General features: G+C 41.0%; 1 protein-coding gene across 1 annotated transcript in view; it reads left to right on the top strand.

Moving 5' to 3' along the window:
• Positions 1–1,162: 1,162 nt before the first annotated feature.
• DSTN (destrin, actin depolymerizing factor) overlaps positions 1,163–23,476 on the top strand; it is a 38,134-nt gene continuing 15,820 nt past the window's right edge. The window contains exon 1 of the mRNA XM_032142811.2: positions 1,163–1,317. Coding sequence (XP_031998702.1) covers positions 1,315–1,317 — 3 coding nt within the window. The 5' untranslated portion in view covers positions 1,163–1,314. The remainder of the gene's footprint in view (positions 1,318–23,476) is intronic.

Below are 23,476 nucleotides of genomic sequence, written 5' to 3'. Positions count from 1 at the left end.
TTCCCACAAAAACATCCGCAGCAAAAACGCTGGGATTCATCTGGGCCCTCTGAAAACCGTGTTTCCGACGCAACCGCCCATTAGAAAAACACAATTCCAAATTAAAAACCCGGAGAACTGAGCGGCGGGGCTGGCGCCACCGTCCCAGGACAGCGCGGGCTTTCCCAGCCACACCCCTGCGCGCCGCCTGCCTCCTTCCCCGGCAGTTCCCAAAGATAAATAAATCCTCCTTGTTTTTCCAGACCTGAAATTAACGGTGACTCACAGAGCACTCTGCATGGCCACGGTCGCCTCGGGAAGGAGGAAAAATGTGCAGACTTTTTTCCCCTCATGCGAGGGCAGGACAAGCCAGACTGGGCCAATCAGGGGAGGGCGGCGGGAATCGCACCAAAGTAGGTAAAAAATGCGGGAGGCGTCCCCGCTGCCGCGGCCCGCGACTCCGCTCCCGTGGGTCCTCCCCCAGCGCGTTCCCCCTCCTCGGGCCCTGCCCTCCCCACCCCCAACATCTCTCTCCTTCCCCTCACCTCTCCCAGATCCCCCTCCTCTCCCCACTTTGTCCCCTCTCCCTCACCTCTCCCCTTCCCTCACCCTTCCCCCACTAAGTGCCCCCTCGCCCCTCCCCCCACATACTCCTCCTCTCCCCACTCTGTCCCCTCTCCCTCACCTCTTCCCTCCCCTCTCCATCTCCCTCCTTCCCCAACTATGTGCCCCTCGCCTCTCCCCTCCAAATCCCCCTCCTTCCCACACTATCCCCCTCTCCCCCGGCTCTCCCCTCCTTTTCCCCTCCACGGCCCCGCCCCGCCCCCTGCGGCAGGCACACCTGGCCAGGTGGCTGCCTCCCCGCGCAGGCCTTGCCTGCACGATGGGTGGGGCGTCAGGTGGCCCCGCCGTGGAGGCGAAGGAAGGCCACCCATCCCCCATCATCTTTTGCCCGCCCCTTGCCATCAGGAGCCAGCCCAGTCCGCCTTCTAGCCTCCTGCATACGAGAGAGGACGCACCCCCACCCCTAAACACTTTCTGGTTTAGGGGGACCCTGCCCCGCAGCCTTAAGCAGATGAGGGAAGCTCCCCTCCGAGAGTCTGGATAGCTGCCGGGCGGGGCGTTGCCGGGCGGGCTGGTTGCGTAGCAACGGCGGGCGGTGCGTGACGTGCGCAGCCGCGTTCCGTCCCGAGGCGCGCCCGCCCCAGGGTAGGCTCTCGCCGCCGCGTCAGCTCAGCGCTCGGTCTCTCGGTCCCGCAGCGGTGAGGAGGACGCTCTGCAGACTCGCTGCCCGCCGGCTCCCTCCCCCGCGTTCCTGCGACCGCCGCGGCGAAGATGGTGAGTGGGAGGGAGGCCGAGGCGTGGGCCGAGGCGGCCGGGAGCAGTGCGCCTCTGGGGCGCCGCGGAGTCGGGGCTAAGGGGGTGAGCCGTGCCTCAGCCCGGGGAGGGACCCGGTCCGGCTGCAGTATCCGGGCCGCAGGGCCGTGGGGGGGTGTCTCTGGGCCTCCGTCGCCCGCCGTCCTGGCTGGGCCCCCGCGCCCCGGGGCGGATCCGCGGCCGTTGCGCAGCTCCCAGCTGGGGCGAGGTCGCCGCCCTGAGCGTGGCCTCTGAGGTGCCTCCGGACCCGGCCTTGCAACAACTGGCCGGGGTTGAGCGCCCCCACCCGCTCTGTGAAATCCATGCGGAGGTCTGCACGTCGAGGCCGGGGAGTGGGGGGGCGGGGGGCGTCGGAATCCAGCCACCGTCCTTGTTGGCGTGGGTTTCCCCAGAGCTGGCGCTGAGGCGCTTGGTGACTTGTGCGCGTTCGAGCAGCCCTTGAGGTCTATCTCAATAAGGAAGATAAAGCCTTTAGAGCACGGAATGATCGCTAACGAGCAGGATCCTGGCATGATTTAGAACGGGGTGGCCTTGCAGCCCCTTTGTTTTTTTCTTTTTATCTGGCAATCGGCTTCCAGCAGCACTCTCGTCGTGCTTGTCAAGCTTGGCAGTGTCTATTTTAACCCTTCCCTGCCCGATCTGTCCATGTATGGTTAGAATTTTTTTTCTGACCTGTAGACAGTTGGACTCTGCCAGAACTTGGTGCGCAAGGTGTGGGCATGATGCTGGGATGCTGATACAAGCAAATTTAAGAGCTTTAAAAACCATTAAAATACTGGAGTCATCAAAAAGTAAACAGGTGCTCATTAGTATATTCTATATGATGGACATTTTGCTTAATTTACATATTTCCCCCTTTACACTGTCACTCTAATTAGCTATTTAAAAACGTATTCTCAACTGAACTATCAGATGGAACATTTTGTCATTTTCGTTAGTCTGCACACACTGTTACCATTTTTGGTCAGTGATTTGCAGGCATAGCCTTACCAGACTTTGCTAGAAATATTACACTGTAATTGCATCTGTCTAGAAGCAGTTGGTACCAGCTTATCTGCATACAAACTGTTTTCACTGTGTAACAGTTTTGGTTTTCTTAAGTTATTGCAACTTCCGTGAACATGCAGGCGGCCCCTTAGTGAAAGAAAAGATTAACCGGTAGTTTCTTGATGACTGTAGATATGTATGTAATAGGGATTTGATACTGTTCAGTTTTTGGTTCTTTGGTTTAATGCTGTAAGCTACAAAGTATCAGCATCTTGAGTCTTTTTAATATCTAATTATTAAAAATTTAATAACATTTTAAATGTATATGCACTTTATACTAAAAGACTTAATCTAGGGGCTTTGAGTTGTGGTACGCTTAAGACCATTCACTCTGTTAAAGTGCTTTGAAGCTGACTAGGGTCTGCTCTAGAGACTTCTGATTTGACATTATACTTTTTTATTGAGTGGCTAATACAGACTTTATTTTTCTGTTTGAAAATAAGGGACCAAACATTTTACTTTTAGTTAAATGCTTAGTTTTAGTTAAAGCTTAACTAAATTCAAGGAAGGAAGAGTCTTATATTTCCTGGTTCTTGTGAGGAGTGGGAGAAATAAAAATTAGAAATGAGCGATTTCCAAATACGCTTCAAAATTGTTGGCTTTAGGGAGATCAAGAAGACCTTACAAGTTACTCTTAGAGTTCAGATTATAGACCCCCCATTTTTAAAGGTTATTTTTGTTTTTAGCCTTGTGAGTGCAGGAGCATCTTTATTTAGTTCAGTGATTAGAGAATATTGTGGGTATTATCCCAGAGTCTAACACTTGCCTTTTAGCTCTTTTGGTTAGATGCTTGGTTCCAAGTTTCTTTTAAGATTAAATTTTAACTACCGATGGGTTTGTTCTAAATTAGCAGAATCACTTCCTTGTACTCACCAAGTCTTTTTAGAAGCACCTGAAATAAAGCAGTTTGAAACCAGCTGGGCACTTCAGGCTGAGATTAGATGTTTTCAGATGTCTCCCCCAACAAAAAAACAACGTCTGCCTCCACATGAACCACAATTACAGACCCCAAACAAAACGTGTGTGTGTGTGTACTGAGTGTGCCAGCCTCCTTATACAGAGATTGTTTAGTAGCCCCTCATCAAGTTACTAAGGTTATTTGCCCAGTAGTTCTACTGGATATGGATTGAGACATCACACCTAGACTTGCCTAGCTCCTCTTGTAACCAAAGAGTATCTTTTATGCTTCTTGGAAAGTAAGAGTGTAGTCTTGCCCCTGAAGTAGAGTTAAAAGGTTTGCATGATAATCTAACCCTTAACCTTATCCTAATCTGAACTGTGGTCTCACGGACTGAACTAATTGGCGCAGTATTCAAGTATTCTAATACTTGGTGATTAGCAAAAACACTACAACCCAGTGAAATAGGTTGGGCATGTATTCACATGCCTGTTTAACATATGAGAAAACAGATTGTAAAAGATTAATTGACTTGAGACAAATCATCTTTTAAAATAAGTTTTAAAATAATAATTTTGAAACATTTTAAGCAGAAAAGTACACAGAATAACAGATCCTTTTGTACGGAAAAAAAAAGGGCTATCATTGCCATATTTCAGGTTTTTATGTTACCATTACAGCTAAATATGCATCATCTTCCTCATCCCACTCCCTTCCCTCCCTAGAGTTATAACCATTCCTGTGTCAAAGACATAATATCCTGGCTGGTTAAGGAGATGATTTTATTCAGGCTATTGCAATTAGGAGAGCATTCCTGATTGCCTTATTTGAAAATATGCAACAGGCCAGTTCTTTGCAGTTACCTGTTTCCCAGAACACAAAACGATGGGGTGGACTAACCATCACTGCTTTCTGAGAACACAGAGCTCAGGTAAAGTTCACAGTAGTCACCTGAAATTGATATTCATTGATAGTTCTATACTTTTAGCTACTTAATCATTCATATGTATTGCCTCGATGTGCTTTTACTGTGCTTCATGTATCCTTTTGCAGCTCTGTGAGAAAAAAATTAAACTTTGTGGGGTGTTTTTTTTTTGCAGGGGAGGGCAGCTTTTGGATTTATTTGTAGCTTTGGTTCTTCAACTGCTGAATTGTGTTCTTTTATATGATTGTGCAAGTTTATCCATTCCCCTGTTGATAGACATTCAGCAATTTCCTAATTTTTTGCCTTTTTTTTTTATCTATTTAAAGTTTTTATAATAGGCAATTTCCATGTCATATATTGCTATATATTACTTCTCTAGCCCCAGTGTGTATCTCTCCATGGTATATATCTAGAAGCGGAAGCCCTGGATTGGAACATACATATTTTCTACTCTACTACTGGTTCGTTCTGGTTGTATCTCATCATCAACAGCTTGTTTCTACATTGCCTTTCACCGCCTAAGAAGAGACTTGAAACCTTTGCCAGTCTGATGGTTGTGAAATGGTTTCTCATTATTTTATTTTGCATTTCTCTGATTACTAGTGAGCTGATTCTTTTCGTATGTTTATTGCATTTTAGGTTTTTACATGCATGCTGCATCCTGCAAATCTGACCATTCTGTAAATACTTATCATCTTCACCTAAGCTTATTTGCAGAGCCGTAAAGTAAATGTAGCAGTAAAAAAAAAAAAAAAATCAGCTGGACACAGTGGCCCATACCTGTCATCCCAGCACTTTGGGAGGTTGAGGCAGGAGGATTGCTTGAAGCCAGGAGTTGGAGACCAGCCTGGGCAATATAGTGAGACCTCGTCTGAACAAAAAAATTAAATAAAAATTAACTGGGCATGCTGGCATGTGCCTATACTCCTAGCTATTCGGGAGGCTGAGGTGGGAGGATTGCTTGAGCCTGAGTGTTAGAGGCTTCTGTGAGCTATGATTGTACTACTGCACTCCAGCCTGGCCACAGAGGGAGACCCTGTCTCAAAAAACAAGAACGTGATTGTCAATACCAGAACCTCATACTGAGGAGTAATATTTCTCTCTTCTGGCACATGAATTTCTTTCCAGGCCCCTTACCCAGCTAATTACCAGAAGTTCAATACTCTCTCTTAATTCTATCCACCTGCCATTTTTAGGCCCCTGGTAGTGGTAGAATGTAGAGTGACTTAGGACAGAGTTCTTTCCTTCTTTGCCAAGGGCTGTGGAGATGAACATCCTTCACTTTACACTTACCCCTCTCTTTCCTGGCAGTTCCTCTAGCCAAAACGTAAAAACACACACAGTAGATATATGGGAACAATGCACTTTCTGCGAAAATTTGCTGTGTACCTAAAACTTCTCTAAAAAATTAAAAGTCTATAGCTGAGTGTGGTGGCACGTGCCTGTAATCCCAGCTACTCAGGAGGCTGAGGCAGGAGAATCGCTTAAACCTGGGAGGTGGAGATTGCAGTGAGCTAAGATCACACCATTGCACCCCAGCCTGGGTGACAGAGCAAGACTCCGTCTCAAAAAAAAAAAAAAAAAAAAAGAAAAAAAGTCTAAAAAACAAACATGCAAAACAAGTAAACATGACTGACTTTCCTTCTTTCTCCTTTCCTTTTTTTCCTTTCTTTTTTCTTTCTTTTCTTTTTCTTTTTTTTTTTTTTTTTTGAGACAGACTCTCTTGCAGCCACCCAGGCTGGAGCTCACTGCAGCCTTGATCTCCTGGGTTCAAATGATCCTCCCACCTCAGCCTGCGGAGTAGCTGGGACTACAGATGTGCACCACCACACCCAGCTAACTTTTTTTTTTTTTTTTTTTTTTTTTTTTTTTTTTTTTTTTTTGAGACGGAGTCTCTGCCTCAGCCTCTCCGAGTAGCTGGGACTACAGGCGCCCGCCACCACGCCCGGCTAATTTTTTGTATTTTTATTAGAGACGGGGTTTCACTGTGGTCTCGATCTCCTGACCTCGTGATCCGCCCGCCTCGGCCTCCCAAAGTGCTGGGATTACAAGCGTGAGCCACCGCGCCCGGCCCTCCAGCTAACTTTTTAAAATTTTTTGTAGAAATGAGATTTTGCTACATTGCCCAGACTGGTCTCAAACAGTCTTCCCGCTTTGGCCTCCCAAAGTGTTGGGATTACAGTCATGAGCCATCGTGCCTAGTGACTGTTTTTCATAAATAGAATTTGTTTAAATCAAAATTGTGTTTAACTTAGTATACAGGAAGACTTCAAACTTTTGAGTTTTTATGTTAATATAACTTTATATTTTCTTTCAATAATACTTTGAGATGAAGCACACTATATTTGAAATTTGAAAAAAAAAACTTGCAAGTCTTGAAAAACTGATTTTAACATATAAATGCGTTGTTTTTGTCCACAGAACAACACTCTAGTCTCTGAGTAACTAGAGCTAGTCTCTTCATTGTACTGTCATTTGCATATGTAAACCACAGAGCATAATAAATAAGTAGAATGTTGTGAAAGCATTTTTTTTTTTTTGGAGGCAAGGTCTCATTCTGTTACCCAGGCTGGAGTGCAGGAGCGTGAACACAACTCACTGCATTGTCCACCCTCAGGCTCAGTCAGTCCTCTACCTCAGCCTCCTGAGTAGCTGTGACTATAGGCACGCACAACCACTCCCAGCTAAGCTTTGTATTTTAAAAGCTTTATATATATAAAGATGGGATTTATAAATATAAATTTGTATATAAAGACGGGGTTTATAAAGATGGGGTTTCACCATGTTGCCCAGGCTGGTCTTGAACTCCTGGGCTCAAGTGATCCACCCACTTTGGCCTCCCAAAGTGCTGGGATTGCAGGCATTAGCCACTGCGCCCAGCCGTGAAAGTATCTTGAGCTTACTTCCCTTGTGGCGTAACATTTCTGTCTAGATTGTCCATGAAAGTCATACACAAAGATTTACACCTAACACTTCAGCGATATTGTAACCACAACTTTTCTTCTGTTCATGCCTCCTTTCATTGATGTTAGAAGTGAGAAGTTTTCACTTGGAATTGTGCTTCTGAATTACCTCCTGCTCATTTTTCTTGAAATTTTACAATTGGGAGAGGCATAGACTTAGACAAATAAACATCGGGTTTATTCATCTCAGTAATACTTTGGGCCAAAATGTTATATTCATCGTTGAATCTGCTGTACTAAGACCCCCATTGAGGTGAATATTTAGAGTGATTCTTAGCTCCAAGATTAGTCTTCTAGTAGCTGATACTGTAATGCTTACATGCTGCCAACACTATTCCATGTTTTGCTTTGTTATGTTTTACGTAGATTTTTTGTTTGGAGGTTCTAGCAGGGGAGCGCAGCTGCTATATCACCTTGACCAAAGACCAGTTCTCCTCTATCGGGAATGGTCATTCTCTTCGACTGAGTGCATAGCTTTGAGAGGGACGCACATGGAGTGGTGAGGGAGGAAGGGGATACCTGCCTAGCCAGCCAGATCAGCCGAATTAACCCTGGTGATCAATAGGGTGACAGATGTTGCAGCCAGATCGCACTCACATCCTACGTAGATTTTTTAAAAGCAATTGATTTCAGTGAAAAATGCAATTAAAGTTTTAAAATTAATGTAATCTCTAGTTGAAGGTGTGAAAAGACTGAGAACGTCTGTTGCAGCAAGGCATAGATGAGTGCTTGAAAGATAGAAACTTAAGTTCATACTACACCTGGAAGGTCATTTGTCATTGTGTTTGTGCTTTTGGATCACATCAAAGGAAGATTGTTTACTCCTTTGAACATTTTTACATTACTTCATAGGTTGTTATTTCTGTTTGCCTTATCACAGAAAAGCAAAGATGAATTTCTTACCCTTGTTTCTATCTTGGCTTGCTTTCAGAAAATAGCTTGTAAATGTAATTAGTGTGTATTTTAAAATGGTTTCACAACTTTTCTGTTGCTGTTTTCATGTACAGGTGGAGCATCCCTAATCTAAAAATCCAAAATTCTCTAAAATCCCAAACTTTTTGAACACCAACATATTGCCACAAGTGGAAAATTCTACATCTCACCTCATGTGACAAGTCAAGTCAAAATGCAGACAAAACTTTCACACACAGAATTATTTAAACTATCATATAAAATAATTTTCAGGCTATGGGTATAAAGCGTATATGAAACACAGATGTGTTTGGACTTGGGTCCTATTCTCAAGCTATCTCATTATGTATATGCAAATATTCCAAAATTTGAAAATATCTGAAATCTGAAATGCTTGGTACCAGAAGGTACTTAACCTGTAGTAATAGAACTAACGCTAAAGCACAGCACAGGCAAATACAGGTAAGGCTTCTCCAACTTGCTGTGGAGCAATCTTTGAAGTCAGTTGTTGAAGCTCAGGAGTTTTGAGGAATTCTCAAATCATTGTAAGAATCTGCAGCCTGACCAACATGGAGAAACGCCGTCTCTACTAAAAATACAAAATTAGACAGGCGTGGTGGCAGGCGCATGTAGTCCCAGCTACTTGAGAGGTTGAGGCAGGAGAATTGCTTGAACCTGGGAGGCGGAGGTTGTGGTGAACTGAGATCGCGCCACTGCACTCCAGCCTGGGCAACAAAGCAAGACTCTGTCTCAAAGAAAAAAAATCTTTAGAGGAATGCTCTAGTTATAAGAATATTTCATCTTTAGGCCAGTGTTGTCAAATGGAAAGAAAATACAAGCTATGTATATACTTTTAACTTTTCTAGTAATATTTTTAATCAGTATAAAAATTGAGAAATTTTACATATAAATTGTTTGAAATCCAGTATATATTTTACACTGAAAGCACGTGTCAATTCAGATGCTAAATTGTCATTGGAAATATTTGATCTGTATTTAGATATGATAAAATTTACATTTGAAAAAGTAAATTCATATACTCAAGTTGCTCCAGAACTACCTAAAAGTTTTCCAGTAATGGATAAGAATAAATTTTTAGAATTTAAGTTAATTAAAATTAAATGAAAATACAGTTCCTCAGTCACACTAGCCACATTTAAAGGACTCATTAAGTCACACATGGCTAGTGGCCACTTTATTGGACCAACCTAAGACTTTGTGAGTTGGCCTATTTAATTTGTAATGGGAAGTTAGTATGCGTACCAACTAAATTCTCTGCATTTCTGCACATGTCCAAGAAACAATGCTGAGGTAGCATATGAATTTCTTTATAGGACTTAAGATGTTTTATGAAACTAGACTGTTGAGCTCTTTTAAGTTGGGGATCGTACATTCCAGTAGCAAGATACCACTCTCGTAGTAGGCCCACATAGATGTTACTGAATGAACATGAATGAGTGAGTGGAAGAGGGTATTCTTAATTATGACAAAGGACAGGTTCCCATGGAGGTGGGTTCCTTTAATTTTTATACCTTCTATTCCCACATACCTTTTTTAATGCAATGGAAATTGGGTTTTAAGTATGGAATTAATTGAATAGTACCTCCTCTTTGTATACTGCGTGACAATTTACTTTGAGTCTTAGAAGTAAAAATCCTTCAAGATAAGGCTGTTATTAGAGTAATACCTTTAAAGTGATTGTGGCATATGGAAAGTCCTCAATAAATGCCAGTTTCCTTTCTTTCCTTAAAAATGAAACAGTGGAATTTGATGCTCATTGAGGCATCCTGAACCATAGAAAAGCACTCAAAAGCCTAACAAATGAAAGAGCAAGAAGTGGCCGGGCGCAGTGGCTCACGCCTGTTATCCCAGCACTTCGGGAGGCCAAGGTGGGTGGTTCGCTTGAGGTCAGGAGTTCGAGACCAGCCTGACCAATGTGGTTAAATCCCTCCTCTACTAAAAACAAAAAATTAGCCGGGCGTGGTGGTGCGTGCCTGTAATCCCAGCTACTTGGGAGGCTGAGGCAGGAGAATCACTTGGACCTGGGAGGTGGAGGTTGCAGTGAGCCAAGATCCCACCATTGCACTCCAGCCTGGACAACAAGAGCAAAACTCTATCTCAAAAAAAAAAAAAAAAAAAAAAAAAAATAAGCAAGAAGTAATGCTGTCTTACATAACTTAACAAGTATTTACCCTATCTCATTCAACCCTTATAGCAACTCATTGAGATAGATATTATTTGTGTTAAACTATACTGCCACGTTAAAAGCATGTGCTCAGTGTCTGGCTGCTGGGTTTTTTTAAATCTTGACTCTGCCACTTGCACTAACTATATGACCTTTGGTAAGTTCCTGACGCATTCTGTGCCTCAATTTCACCATTCTTCCAAGTGGAAATAATAATAGTACCTACCACCACAACAGTATGAATGATGCATATAACTAGTTTAAAGCAGTGGCACAGGCCAGGTGTGGAGGCTCATGCCTGTAATCCTAGCACATTGGGAGGCCAAAGCAGGCAGATCACTTGAGCTTATGAGTTCGTGAGCAACATGACAAAACCCAGTCTCTACATAAAATACAAAAAAAAAAAAAAAAAAAAAAAGGGAAAGCTGGGTGCGGCAGCGCATGCCTGTGGTCCCAGCTACTTGGGAGGCTGAGGTGAGAGGATTGCTTGAGCCCAGGAGCTTCAGGCTGCAGTGAACCAATATTGCACCACTGCACCTCAGCCTGGACGACAGAGCAAGACCCTGATGCCAAAAAAAAGCAGTGGCACGTAGTAAAATGCTTATCAGTTTATCAGTGTTAGCTAAAATAAATAGTGGCAACCTTAGACCTAATTAGGTTCATAGTCTTTTGTTATTACTTGCTATCTAAGTGGAAGAAGCCAGAATCATTTATTTAACTCATTAAAAAGGGATTCCTGCCTGACTAATCAAAAGGCAGTTTATCCTTCAAGGGCCAGCTCTAGGAAGACCTGCCTGACACGACACATCCCTCTTGTCATGATGTCTCGTACAGAATCACTCATTTCCTGGGCTGTCAGTGCATGGGGAGCTTGCTGCTGGTGCAGCGTTAATCATATATAGGATTCTTTCTTATATCTGTTCTCTCTACCCAACTGGATATATCTTTAGAATCGTTCAAAGTTTTATTCATCTTTATATCCTGTGTTCATCTTTATATTCTAATGACACCAGTGTGTGCCTCAGTAGTTGTAGAGCAAATGGAAAGAGTTGGAGGAATGCATTAGAATGTGTTTCAATAGTTTCATTATTTCTTTAATATTATTTTACTTGGAATCATTATATATAATCAACTTTTTAATTTGAATTTTCAGGTGACTTGATTCTTGATGTAAAAATACCATTTTACACTCTTAGTTATATTTTTCCTGGAGTAATTAATGGAGAACTAATCAGTTTTGCGTTGCCCTCAATGTTTAGAATAACAATCATTTATTCAACAAATATTTGAGAGATTGTTGTATGTCAAGAACTGGTCCAAGCACTAGGGAAACAAGTTCTTTCCTCATGGAAGTTACAATCTAATATGGAGGAAGAGATAGAAAAGACAAGATCATTTCAGCTGGTGATAAATAGTATGAAGAAAATAAGGTAATGAATAGGGAGTACTAAAGCCAGGCGTGGTGACTCACGCTTGTAATCCAGCACTTTGAGAGGCTGAGGTGGGTGGATCACCTGAGGTCAGGAGTTTGAGACCAGCCTGGCCAACATGGTGAAACCCTGTCTCTACTAAAAATAGAAAAATTAGCCAGGCGTGATGGTGCGTGCCTGTAATCCCAGCTACTCTGGGAGGCTGAGGCAGGAGAATCACTTGAACCTGGGAGGCAGAGGTTGCAGTGAGCTGAGATTACGCCACTGCACTCCAGCCTGGGGGACCAGAGTGAAACTCCGTCTCAAAAAAAAAAGTGGGGGTGGAAGTACTAGAAGAGATGGGCTACTTTAGCTAGAATTTAGAGAAGGCCTCTTTTGAGGTGGGACTTACATGGCAATAAAGAGCTAGCTATGTGGAGAGCATTTAGGGCAGAAGGAACTCTTAAGTAGAAGGGCCTGTAGAAGAGAATGAGCTTGCCATTTGCCAGGGACAGAAAAAAGGCTTGTGTGGTTAGCATTCAGTCAACAAGGGGGAAATAAGTAGGAAATAGATTATAGGCAAGAACTACACCAGAAAGGGCCATTAGGTCAAAGGTGAGGAATTTGAATTTTATTCTGATGGCACCAGGAAGCCATTGGGTGTGTGATGGTGGGAGGTGTTAAGTAGTGTAGTGGAGTGAGATATGATTTATCCCTGTGGTTGATGTGTAGAGACATACAAATAGGGACAAAGACCAATTAAGAAACTATTGCTGGCTGGGTATGGTGACCCATGCTTGTAATCCCAGTGCTTTGGGAGGCCGAGGTGAGAGGATCACTTGAGGCCAGGAGTTAAAGACTACCCTGGGCAACATAGAGAGACCCTGTCTCTACCAAAAAAATAAAACATAAATAACCAGGCATGGTGGCACGTACCTGTAGTCCTAGCTACTTAGGAAGCTGAAGCAGGAAGATTACTTGACCCCAGGAGGTCGAGGCTATGGTGAGCCAAGTTCACGCCATTGCCCTCCAGCCTGGGGGACAAAGCGAGACCCTGTCCGTAAACAAAGAAACAACACCACAACCAACTGTTGCTTTATTCAGATGGTAGATGGTGGTAGCTTGAATTAAAATTTGTTAATAGTGGAGTTAATGAGAGGTGGTAAGATTGGATATATATTTTGGGAGTAGAGCTGGAAGGACTTAATGATAATTTGGATGTGTGGCATAAGGGAAAGAATATCAAAGATGGCTCGTAAGGCTTAGACCTGACCTAACAGATATTTGATGGTGTCATTATGCTTGAGGTCCTATAAAAGAAGCTAAAACAAAATAGTTTAGCAAAAATTGAGGTTCTTAGAATTTTGAGGAATAAAAAAATTGATTCAAAAGTTTTATAAATCTTTAAAATACCATAATTTCATAGTTGATTATATAAAAGTAGTATATGTTCATTGTAGAACCTTAAGAAAAATTTAGCTGTAATGATAGTTCCAACCAAAGTATTAACATTTGGGACATTTTCTTTTAAGCCATTTAATATATATTCTCATTTTTTCAAGAAGTAATTATTAGCTACCTTCTAGGAACCTGCACTGTTGTTGTAGGCTCTAGAGATTCAATAATACACAAGAAAAAGTCCCTGTCTCTATGAAGTATACATTCTTTTTCTTTTTTTTTTGTCCTTTTTTTTTTTTTTTTTTTGAGACTGAATCTCACCCTGTTGCCGCTGGAGTGCAATTAGCGCGATCTTAGCTCACTGCAACGTCCGCCTCCCAGATTCAAGCGATTCTCCTGCCTCAGTCTCCTGACTACTAGGATTACAGGTGCATGCCACCACGCCTGGCTAATTTTTTATATCATTAGTAGAGATGGGTTTTCAACCATGTTGGCCAGGCTGGTCTCGAACTCCTGACCTCATGATCTGCCTGCCTCAGCCTCCCAAAGTGCTGGGATTACAGGTGTGAACCACCACACTCGGCCCTGAAGTTTATACATTCTAATGGGAGAGACAGTTAAGAAATAAGTAAACAAATAAAATAATTACAGATTTTATAGATATTATGATGAAAATAAGGGAATGAGAGAGTGACTATCTGGAGACTGCCAGTATAGATTTTTCTCACACACTTGAGTTAATCTATAAAGGATAAAACTGTATTTCCCATTTCCCACTGTGACATGAGTGCCAGGATAATTCAGCTGGGGGGAAAATAGTGTTTTCAACAAATAGTGCTGGGACAATTGGATATCCACACGCAAAAGAACATATTTGGATCCCTGCTTCATACTGTATTTTGTATTTAACTTAAAATGGATCATAAATCTAAATGTGAGCACTAAAGTATGAACTCCTAGAAGAACACATAGGTATAAATCTCTGTGAACTTGTGTTAGGCAATTTTTGTCGGTAGTTTTCCTGGCCTTTCTAGGCAATGACACCAAGAGCACAAGTGACAAAAATAGATACATTGGACTTCATTGTATTAAAAAATGTTCATCAAAGAACACCATCAAGGAAATGAAAACACAACCCACAGAATAGGAAAAGATGTTTGCAAATCGTATACCTGACAAGGAGCTGGTGTGTAGAATATATTAAAGGACTTGCAACTCAACAATAAAAAACCCACTCGTTTGGGCAAAGGATTTGAATGGATGTTTCTCTAAAGATGTACAAATAACTAATAAGCCAATGGAAAAAAATGCGGAACATCATTAACCATTAGGGAAATGCAGATCAAAACTGCAACGATATACTGCTTCGTACCTGCTAAGACAGCTATAATGAAAAGATTATTGTAGCAAATGGCCAGGCTATGAAGTTGGAGCACCCATACATTGCTGGTGGGAATGTAAAATGGTGCAGTAATTTTGGAAAATAGTTTGGCAGTGCCTGAAAAAATTAAACTTGGGAGCTACCGTATGACTCAGCAGTTTTACTCCTACCTACATATCCAAGCAAAATGAAAATGTATGTTCACACAAAAACTTGTACACAAATGTGCATAGCAGTATTATTCATAGTTGCCAAAAGCGAAAATAACCCAGTGTTCATCAGTTGATGGATAGATGGATAAATGTAGTATATCCATTCAAGGGAAGGGAATATTATTTGGCAATAAAAAGAAATGAAATACTGATACATGCTACAGCGTGGATGAACGTTGAAAATATGCTAAGTGAAAGAAGCCAGTCCCAAAAAATGACATATTGTGTGATTCCATTTATACAAAATGTCCAGAATACACAGATCCATAGAGACAGAAAGTACATTAGTGGTTAGCAAGGACTGGGATGGGTGGGAGTGGGAATGAGGAATGACTGCTAATGGGTTTGGAGTTTCTTTTTTTTTTTTTTTTTTTGAGACAAGGTCTCTGTCACCCAGGTTGGAGTGCAGTGGCATGAGCATAGCACACTGCAGCCTCTACCACCCTGGCTCAAGCGATCCTCCCACTTCAGCCTCCTGAATAGCTGGAACTACAGGCCCATACCACCATCCCTGGCAATTTTAAAAAGTTTTTTTGTCAAGATGACGTCTCACTATTTTGCCGAGGTTGGTCTGGAACTCCTGGACTCAAGTGATCCTCCTGCCTCAACTTCCCAAATTGCTGAGATTACAGGCATGAGCCATTACACCCAGCCCAGGGTTTCTTTTTGTGGTGTTCAAAATGGTCTAAGATTAGGAAGTGGTGGTGATGGATGCACAACTTTGTGACTATACTGAAAACCCACTGAATTTACTACACTTTAAACAGGTAAATTTCATGGTATATAAAATATATCTGTAAAAACTACTTAAATTGTTTAATAATATCATGCATGTACATCACCCTCATGTTAAATTTATTTTTATAAGAAATACTCTGTCATCTTGTGCATAAATCTTGCATTTCTTCAAAAGAGAGTCCTAGGTATGAAATCACTGAATCAAAAAGGTGTGTGTATTTCTAATATAAAAAAATACGCTTAACCTGCAGGGCACAGTGGCTCACTCCTGTAATCCCTGCACTTTGGGAGGCTGAGGCAGGCGGATCACCTGAGGTTGGGAGTTCGAGACCAGCCTGACCAACATGGAGAAACCCCATCTCTACTAAAAATACAAAAAAATTAGCCAGGCGTGTTAGCGCATGCCTGTAATCCCAGCTACTCAGGAGGCTGAGGCAGGAGAACCGCCTGAACCCAGGAGGCGAAAGTTGCGGTGAGCCGAGGTCGCGCCATTGCACTCCAGCCTGGGCAACAAGAACGAAACTCTGTCTCAAAAAAAAAAAAAAGGCTTACCAGAGAAAGCTTAGAAAATAAAGAAAACTAGAGAGAAGATAAAAATCTGTTATAGTCTCACTTTTAGAGATAAAATTGTGGAACTTCTTTTTCTTCTGTACTGTTTTTCATAATTGAGATTATACTGTACTTGTAACTTTATATCCAGCTTCTTCATTCACTGAAAGTAAGTCATAAGTATTTCCCACATGCTATTAAAAACTTTGCATAAACATGATTTTAACAGCTGCATCAGGAACTATCCTGTGGATATGCTATCATTTACTTTGCAGTTCTCCTGTTTTTATTTATTTGGGCTGTCTGTTTTTTTAGTGTTATGTAGATTATTTTCCTAGAATAAATTCCTAGAAGTGAGGTTACTGGGTTAAAGGGTCAGTGGGTATGGATTATTGTAAGGCTGTATAATATAAATGGCCAAATTGCTTTCTAAAAGGTATTAATGAGTAATAAGTAGGGTTGCCTGTGGTGGAAGACAAATCTGGAAAAGTAGGTTGGTTTAGACAATAAAGGGCTTTTTATGCTCTGTTAATAAATAAGGACTTTATCTTGTGGGTGCTTGGGAATTGTTAAAGACTTCATCTTGGGAGTAGTGGAGATTTTGAGAGTAAATGAGAGGGAATAGATTTGAAATACACATTTAAGGAGGAATTGGCAGGGCTTAGAAAACTAGGTGTGACTGAGAAACAGGTAGATCAGTTAACCAGCAATATCAAATCTGTTTCATATTCATTGATTTGCCAGTTAACCATCCAGAGAGAACTAAGACAGCTTGTTAAACCAAGGAGAAATTTTTCACATTTAGCTTATTGTTTGGTTAATATGCTGTTTCTCAAAGAGTAGAATACTAAAAGTATTCTTCACCTTGAAATAAAAATTAGATATATAATTTAGTATAATTTACATAAAGTGAAATTCACCCTTTCTGGTGTAAGTTCTGGAAGCTTTGACACATATATATATGTACATACACATATATACACACACACACATATATATACACACACATACATGGTTGTGTAACTACAGCCACAGTCAAAATATAGAATAATTCCTTCACACAAAAAAATTCCTCATTAATCCCTCCTCCTGTCCCCAACAACCACTGATCTGTTTTTTGTCTCTATAGTTTTACCTTTGCCATGTAAATGGAACTGTACATTGATACACTTTGAGTCTAGCTTCTTTTCACTCAGCATAAGGCATTTGTGCCTCAGCAATTCTATTTTATTGCTGAATTTTATTCCATTCCCTAGTGGAGAGGTGTATTTTATTTTATTATTTATTTATGTATTTATTTTTCTGAGTTAAGGAGCAGAAAGCTTAATAGACAAGAAGAGAGAGAGAAAGCTTCCTTATGCTGAGAAAACAGGTTGCCCAAGAGAGGGTCTCCCTGGAGAGGTATATTTTAATTTTTTCTTGTCTCAGTGAAGGATGGGGCAGAATATTAGAAGGATTTTTTTCCTCTTTCTAATGCGCATAAATCCTTGAAACAGTCACTTTCTCTACCTTAGATAAAACTAATAGATACAACTTACTATTGCACACTTGATAGACTACAGTATAGTATAAACATAACCTTTATTTGCACAGGGAAACCAAAAAATTTGTGTGACTTGCTTTATTGCTATGGTCTAGAATTGAACTTGCAGTGTCTCCAAGGTATGCCTGTATATACTAGGAAAAGGGACATATTTTAGGACAAAACCTACGGGTTGCCTCATAGGCCCCAGTTTCATCACTGCAGATTTTGATTTATGGCTGCAGGTGATGGTTGTGCCTAGGAGAATGGTACGAGGTATTGTAATTGAATCTTACCGTGTTAAGAGAACTGTTACCCTTCTCTTTGCTGTTGGTAAGGCTTTGCTGTTTAACCACTTAATAGTCATGTGGAGAAAGAAGAGATATACATTAAATTGTTAGGTTTGTTTTTAATTCGTAGTTTTGATTGTCAGAGAACAAATGGAAATTACTGTTTCAAATCAGTCTTAAGCCATCTGGTTTCTTTATCCATAACATTCTGTTACCCAAAGATTTCAATAAAAGTTGGCCACATTGGTAACTAGAAAGAGTCGAAGAAGCTCTAACCAGATTTTCTGGTTAATAATGTAAGAGTCTTTGCTTAGTGCCTGGAAGGCCTTATGTGTGTTGTTTTAATCAGTCCTCTTGAGTTGGCAGTATGATAATTCACATTTTACAGATGATGAAGCTGAGGATTAAAGAAGTTAGCTGACTTGCCCAAGTTACAAGATTTTAGTAAGTCTGATTCAACCCTGTGGTACACTTTCTCCTCTAGTTAAAAAGGTCTTCTAAGGTTAAATGTTCCAAATTCTGTTTTTGAGAAGAACGCAGCCAGTTTAAAAATATATATCTATTCAGTATTTGACTTGCTCAGTTTTCCCAGTTAATTGTAAAATCAGAAATAGCCCTGTGTGTAGTATTGTTACATACAATGAAGTTATCTTTATTGCTGTTACATAAACCTTATATTTTAAATCCATTATTTCACTTCTTCCCCAATAACTAGGCTTTTGTTTCTCAAGGAATAAAAAAAAAAAAAAAAAAAAAAAAAATTTTTTTGCCATCTGTAAGAATTAAGGTCTTTGCTTAAAGTCAAGTCCTTTTTATTTTTTTGAGACAGGGTCTTGCTCTTTTGCCCAGGCTGGAGTGCAGTGGTGTGATCTTGGCTCACTGCATTCTCCACCTCCTGGGCCCAAGTGATCCTCCCTCATCACCTGAGTAGCTGGGACTACAGGCATGTGCCACCACACCTGATTAAGTCAAGCCCTCTTGTATGAAACTTGATGATGATCCTTCATTTTGGTTGTTTTGACTCTTTCCAAATTGACACTCAGAATAGGTACTTTAAAAAAAAAAAAGATTTTATCTGAATTTCTCCCAAGATTTCTTCCTTACCCTCAGAAATAGTTAACTATAGTTAATTGTAGTAAACTAGAATTGAAGTCTTTACCTTTGGAGGCATTATTCTTTTTTTTTTTTTTTTCTTTTTTCCTCTGGTGACTTTGATATTAGAGGCATTAGTCTGTCATTGTGTACGTGATAACTGAGTTTCCTAATGACAGCAGGCATCAGTAAAGCTAAATAATATATTGTTTTCTGAGGCAGAAAACTATGAAATATGGTCAATAAATTTGTTTACTCCAGACATACTACTTTGGTATTGAGTTAATTGTATGTGTTACTTTATATCAAACTATTTAAAATAAAATTTAAAATTTCTTCAGCTTTATTAGCCACACATCAAGTATTCAGTAGCCACAGTTGGTAGTGATTACCATATTAGACAGTGCAGAAAAGGGACATCTTCACCTTATGTAAAATGCTGATTTACTGAGCATGAGACCAGTAGTACATAATGTACTGTTCCCTACTTGCTTTTTTTTCTCTCGCACTGTGTATGACCATACCGTCCTTCTTTCCCCTCCAGCCACATTTCCCCTTTCAATATTGAAGACCTCAAAATCATCTTTGGAGAAAGGCATAGGCCACATACTGTTTCTGTACTTCTGGGTTCTTTTCTTCTAGGCATGTCCTAAACCTTGGCAAAATAAATTTCTAACTTGATTGAGACCTCAGATACTTTTGGTTTACAGAATTCACCTATGTCCTGGAATCCCCTGTGAGTTATCCCACCTTTCCAGACTTAACCAATGTACACTTTTACCTCTATTGATTGATGTCTGCTTGTAACTTCTGCCCCCTCTAAAATGTGTAAAATCAGTCTGTCACACAACCGCCTTGGGCACATGTTCTCAGGACCGCCTAAGGCTATGTCATCAGCATGTCCTTAAGCTTGGCAAAATAAACTCTAAATTGAGGGGAGTAAAAAGGAACATTTGGCCGGGCGCGGTTGCTCACGCCTGTAATCCCAGCACTTTGGGAGGCTGAGGCGGGCAGATCACAAGGTCAGGAGATCTAGACCATTCTGGCTAACATGGTGAAACCCCGTCTCTACCAAAAATACAAAAAAAAATTAGCCGGGCATGGTGGCGGGCGCCTGTAGTCCCAGCTACTTGGGGGGCTGAGGCAGGAGAATGGCGTGAACCCGGAAGGCGGAGCTTGCAGTGAGCCGAGATCACGCCGCTGCACTCCAGCCTGGGCAACAGAGCAAGACTCTGTCTCAAAAAAAAGGAACATTTGTATCATCACAGAAAGTCCTGTTGGAGAGCACAGCTCTCTGGAACAGTGGGACGGAGGATTTAGTAAGGCATGACTTCAAGTTGTGGTGGTGGGGAGAGTGTTTTAGCACTCATTTACGTATGGTCACCTGTATCCTCTTTTTCAGTTTAGTGACTAGTCCAGAACTACTGTTTACCCTCTCCAGAGAATAAACTCCAGAATTCCAGGGGTAAGGGGCTGGCAGCAGGATGGCATTCAGGAGAGAGTCTAGGGATCTCTGCTTCTCAGACCAATTTCACTCATTCTTCCTTATTTGAACTTCCATATTTATTCTCTTCTTGTCCTGGTGGATTTATGTTCTTTTTCATCCCATTTTTATACTTTAAGTAGAGTTTTGGTAGGGAGATGTATATATTCAACCCCCAACCCTCCCTCCCCCTACTTTTTTTTTGAGGCAGTCTTGCTCTGTCACCCAGGCTGGAGTGCAGTGGGGTGCTCTCTGCTCACTGCAACCTTCGCTTCCCAGGTTCAAGTGATTCTCCTGCCTCAGCCTCCTGAGTAGCTGGGATTACAGGCACACACCACCATGCCCAGCTAATTTTTGTATTTTTAGTAGACACGGGGTTTCACCATGTTAGCCAGGCTGCTCTCCTGACCTCAGGTGATCTGCCTACCTCAGGCTCCCAAAGTTTTGGGATTACAGGCATGAGCCGCAGCGCCTAGCCAAGTTCCGCATCTTAATATAGGACCTGTGAGGCCCTGAACACTTGTATGAAGCAGAAATGTGCTGAAGAACTTGTCACTCTCATTTTATTTGTTGTCTCAGCGTTATTGTTCAGAGGCATCAGTTATAGCAGCCAAAAGCCCAAATATTTTGTCATTAGTCATTCTGTTTCTATTGGCCCTTGTGCAAGGCATGGTATAAATAAAGTAGAATCGTGAACCCAGTTTTTAACTCCCTAACTCCTTTGAGAAGTTGGTAGAAGTAGGTAGATTAAGACGCTGATGACATTTTTGCCAGTTTGAAAATTTGTATTTGTCTGCAGTATCTTACATTCAAATATTTCAGACTTTACCTTAGAAAAATGTTTTTTTAATTAATAATTTTCTGAGGTAGTTAAAATAGCTTTCATCCTGTTTTCTCTATTAATAAGGATCATGTGAAGTTTAGTTGGCATTAGTTGTGTAGGCAAGGTGAGGTGTCTGTCTTGAGTTTAGTAGTACGGAAAAAGACCACCGTTTCTGATTTTTTTTGGTTTAGGAGGGACTGCTGTAAGCTATCATTGCATTTAGCTTTTGGACTGGTTCAGTTGTTTACAAAAATCAAATTAGAAAAATTTAATGCTCACGTTTCAAAGGTTACTATCCTTATGCTAGAATTGAGAGCATTGTTATTTTAAGTTGTGTTCTGTCCTTCGCAACTGTAAAATACCCAGTGTTCCATATTCTTTGTAACATTTACTTCTCTCTGTGAGTGAGTAGTAACATTTTTAAAGAAGCTTACACTGAGTGATTCTTAAGTATACAGGCAGGGCCTCAGATGTATTGATTTAATCTCTGAATCATTATTTCACAAAAGCTGTGCCAGAGGAGACTCAGACAGGTTTGAGAGCAAGTTAAAAACTGGTAGTCAAGCGAGATCAAATGCAGTGAAGTATATTTTTAACAGCTACTTTTTGACATGGGGGTGGAGCTCTAAGAGCAACTGTTCTCCAGTGGCCACTGGTACATGGAGAAACTGAAGTTGTGGATAACATATCTTTTTAAGGTAATCACAAAGCTCTTGTTATGATAGCAGTCTATTTTTGCTCTCAAGATTTTCCTTCCCATTTGTGCAGCAAACTTGGTGCTATGTTCAGAGTATCCTTTAATGGTCTTTATTGTTAAAACTGTGTACTTGAGTATCAGTAACTCTTAGAAAAATTTTTAAGTAAAAACAATTTGATTTTGCTTTTTTAAAAATAAAGTTTAGGTTTCTTGACAAATGAGCAATTAAATCTAATAACCTAACATTTTAGAGAAATACTAGGGCTGGGCATGGTGGCTCACACCTGTAATCCCAGCACTTTGGGAAGCTGAGGCAGGAGGGTCACTTGAGGCCAGGAGTTCAAGACCAGCCTGCCCAACATAATGAGCCCCTGTTTCTACAAAAAAATTAAAAAATTAGCTAGGTGTGGTGGTGTTTGCCTGTAGTCCCAGCTACTCTGGATGCTGAGGTAAGAGGATCTCTTGAGCCCAGGAGATTGAGGCTGCAGTGAGCCATGATTGTGCCTCTGCACTCCAGCTAGGGCAACAGAGCAAGACCCTGTCCCCCTTCCCCCCCCCAAAAAAAAAAAAAAAAAAAACCACGGAAGTACTAAAAGAATGAGACTGATGGGAAAGGCTCTTTTAGGTAAAAAGATACTGTAAAGCAGATAATTCTGTATATTGGTGTTACAGCCACTTTTGTTTTAATATTCACCATGATGTTGCTTTGTGATAACAAATCATCCAAAATTAGTACAAGAACTCTCAACTATTATCATAAACTATTATTTAGCATAATTGGCTTTTTTTTGGGGGGGGGGGTACAATCTTGTATATTTTATTTTATTTGAAACACTATTTCCAGAAAGGGCCCATAGGCTTTGCCAGGAGTCCGTGGCACACCCAAAAAATGCTTTGACTTTGGACCTACTAATATTGGTAAAATAAAGTACTTTTATCACTACTGCTTCATTATAAAAATTATGCCTGTAGGCAAAGAAGCCCATATAGCAATGAGCTACAATTTTATTCTATTTCATGAAATTTCAGAGCAATCTTAGTGGTCATCACCTGAAGCTTAGTGTAAATTCAGACTCTACCCCAGATATTCTGAATCAGAATCTTTAAAATCTGCAGGTGATTCCTGTGCATATTAAAGTTAGATAACAACTGATCTAGTCCACTCCCCTAAGTACAGTTAAAGGAACATAATTCAGAGATAATGACTTGCCTAAGGTGACATAGCTAGTTAGCAGAGGAATGGAGATGAATTGTTACTCTCATGATTTTAGTGCTTTAAGATATCTTCTTTTGGTCTCTGAGATGTTAATAAATTGCAGTTACTTTAATCATTATCTTCTTTCCATCCTACTAATCTTTACCCCAGATTTTCAGTTTACCCACTAGAGGCAAAGACGTAACAGAGCTGCCAGCTTATTGAGAGGAGATACACAGGCACTATGAGAATGGAGTTTAGAAGAAGGTCAGAGCCCTGGGCAGTGTTGGACAGGCCCTGGGCAGGCTTTAGGGTTAGTATTCCATGCTCTCTCAGTCTGCCTCATGGTTTTAGTTTTACTGTATAAAAATCATTATCAAGAACCTAGGAACTACAGCCAG

The sequence above is a fragment of the Hylobates moloch genome, unplaced genomic scaffold, assembly GCF_009828535.3.
Source record: "Hylobates moloch isolate HMO894 unplaced genomic scaffold, HMol_V3 SCAFFOLD_21, whole genome shotgun sequence".
Lineage (NCBI taxonomy): Eukaryota > Metazoa > Chordata > Mammalia > Primates > Hylobatidae > Hylobates > Hylobates moloch.
Note: the sequence above shows the minus strand (reverse complement) of the source record. Positions and strands in the feature narration are given on the sequence as shown.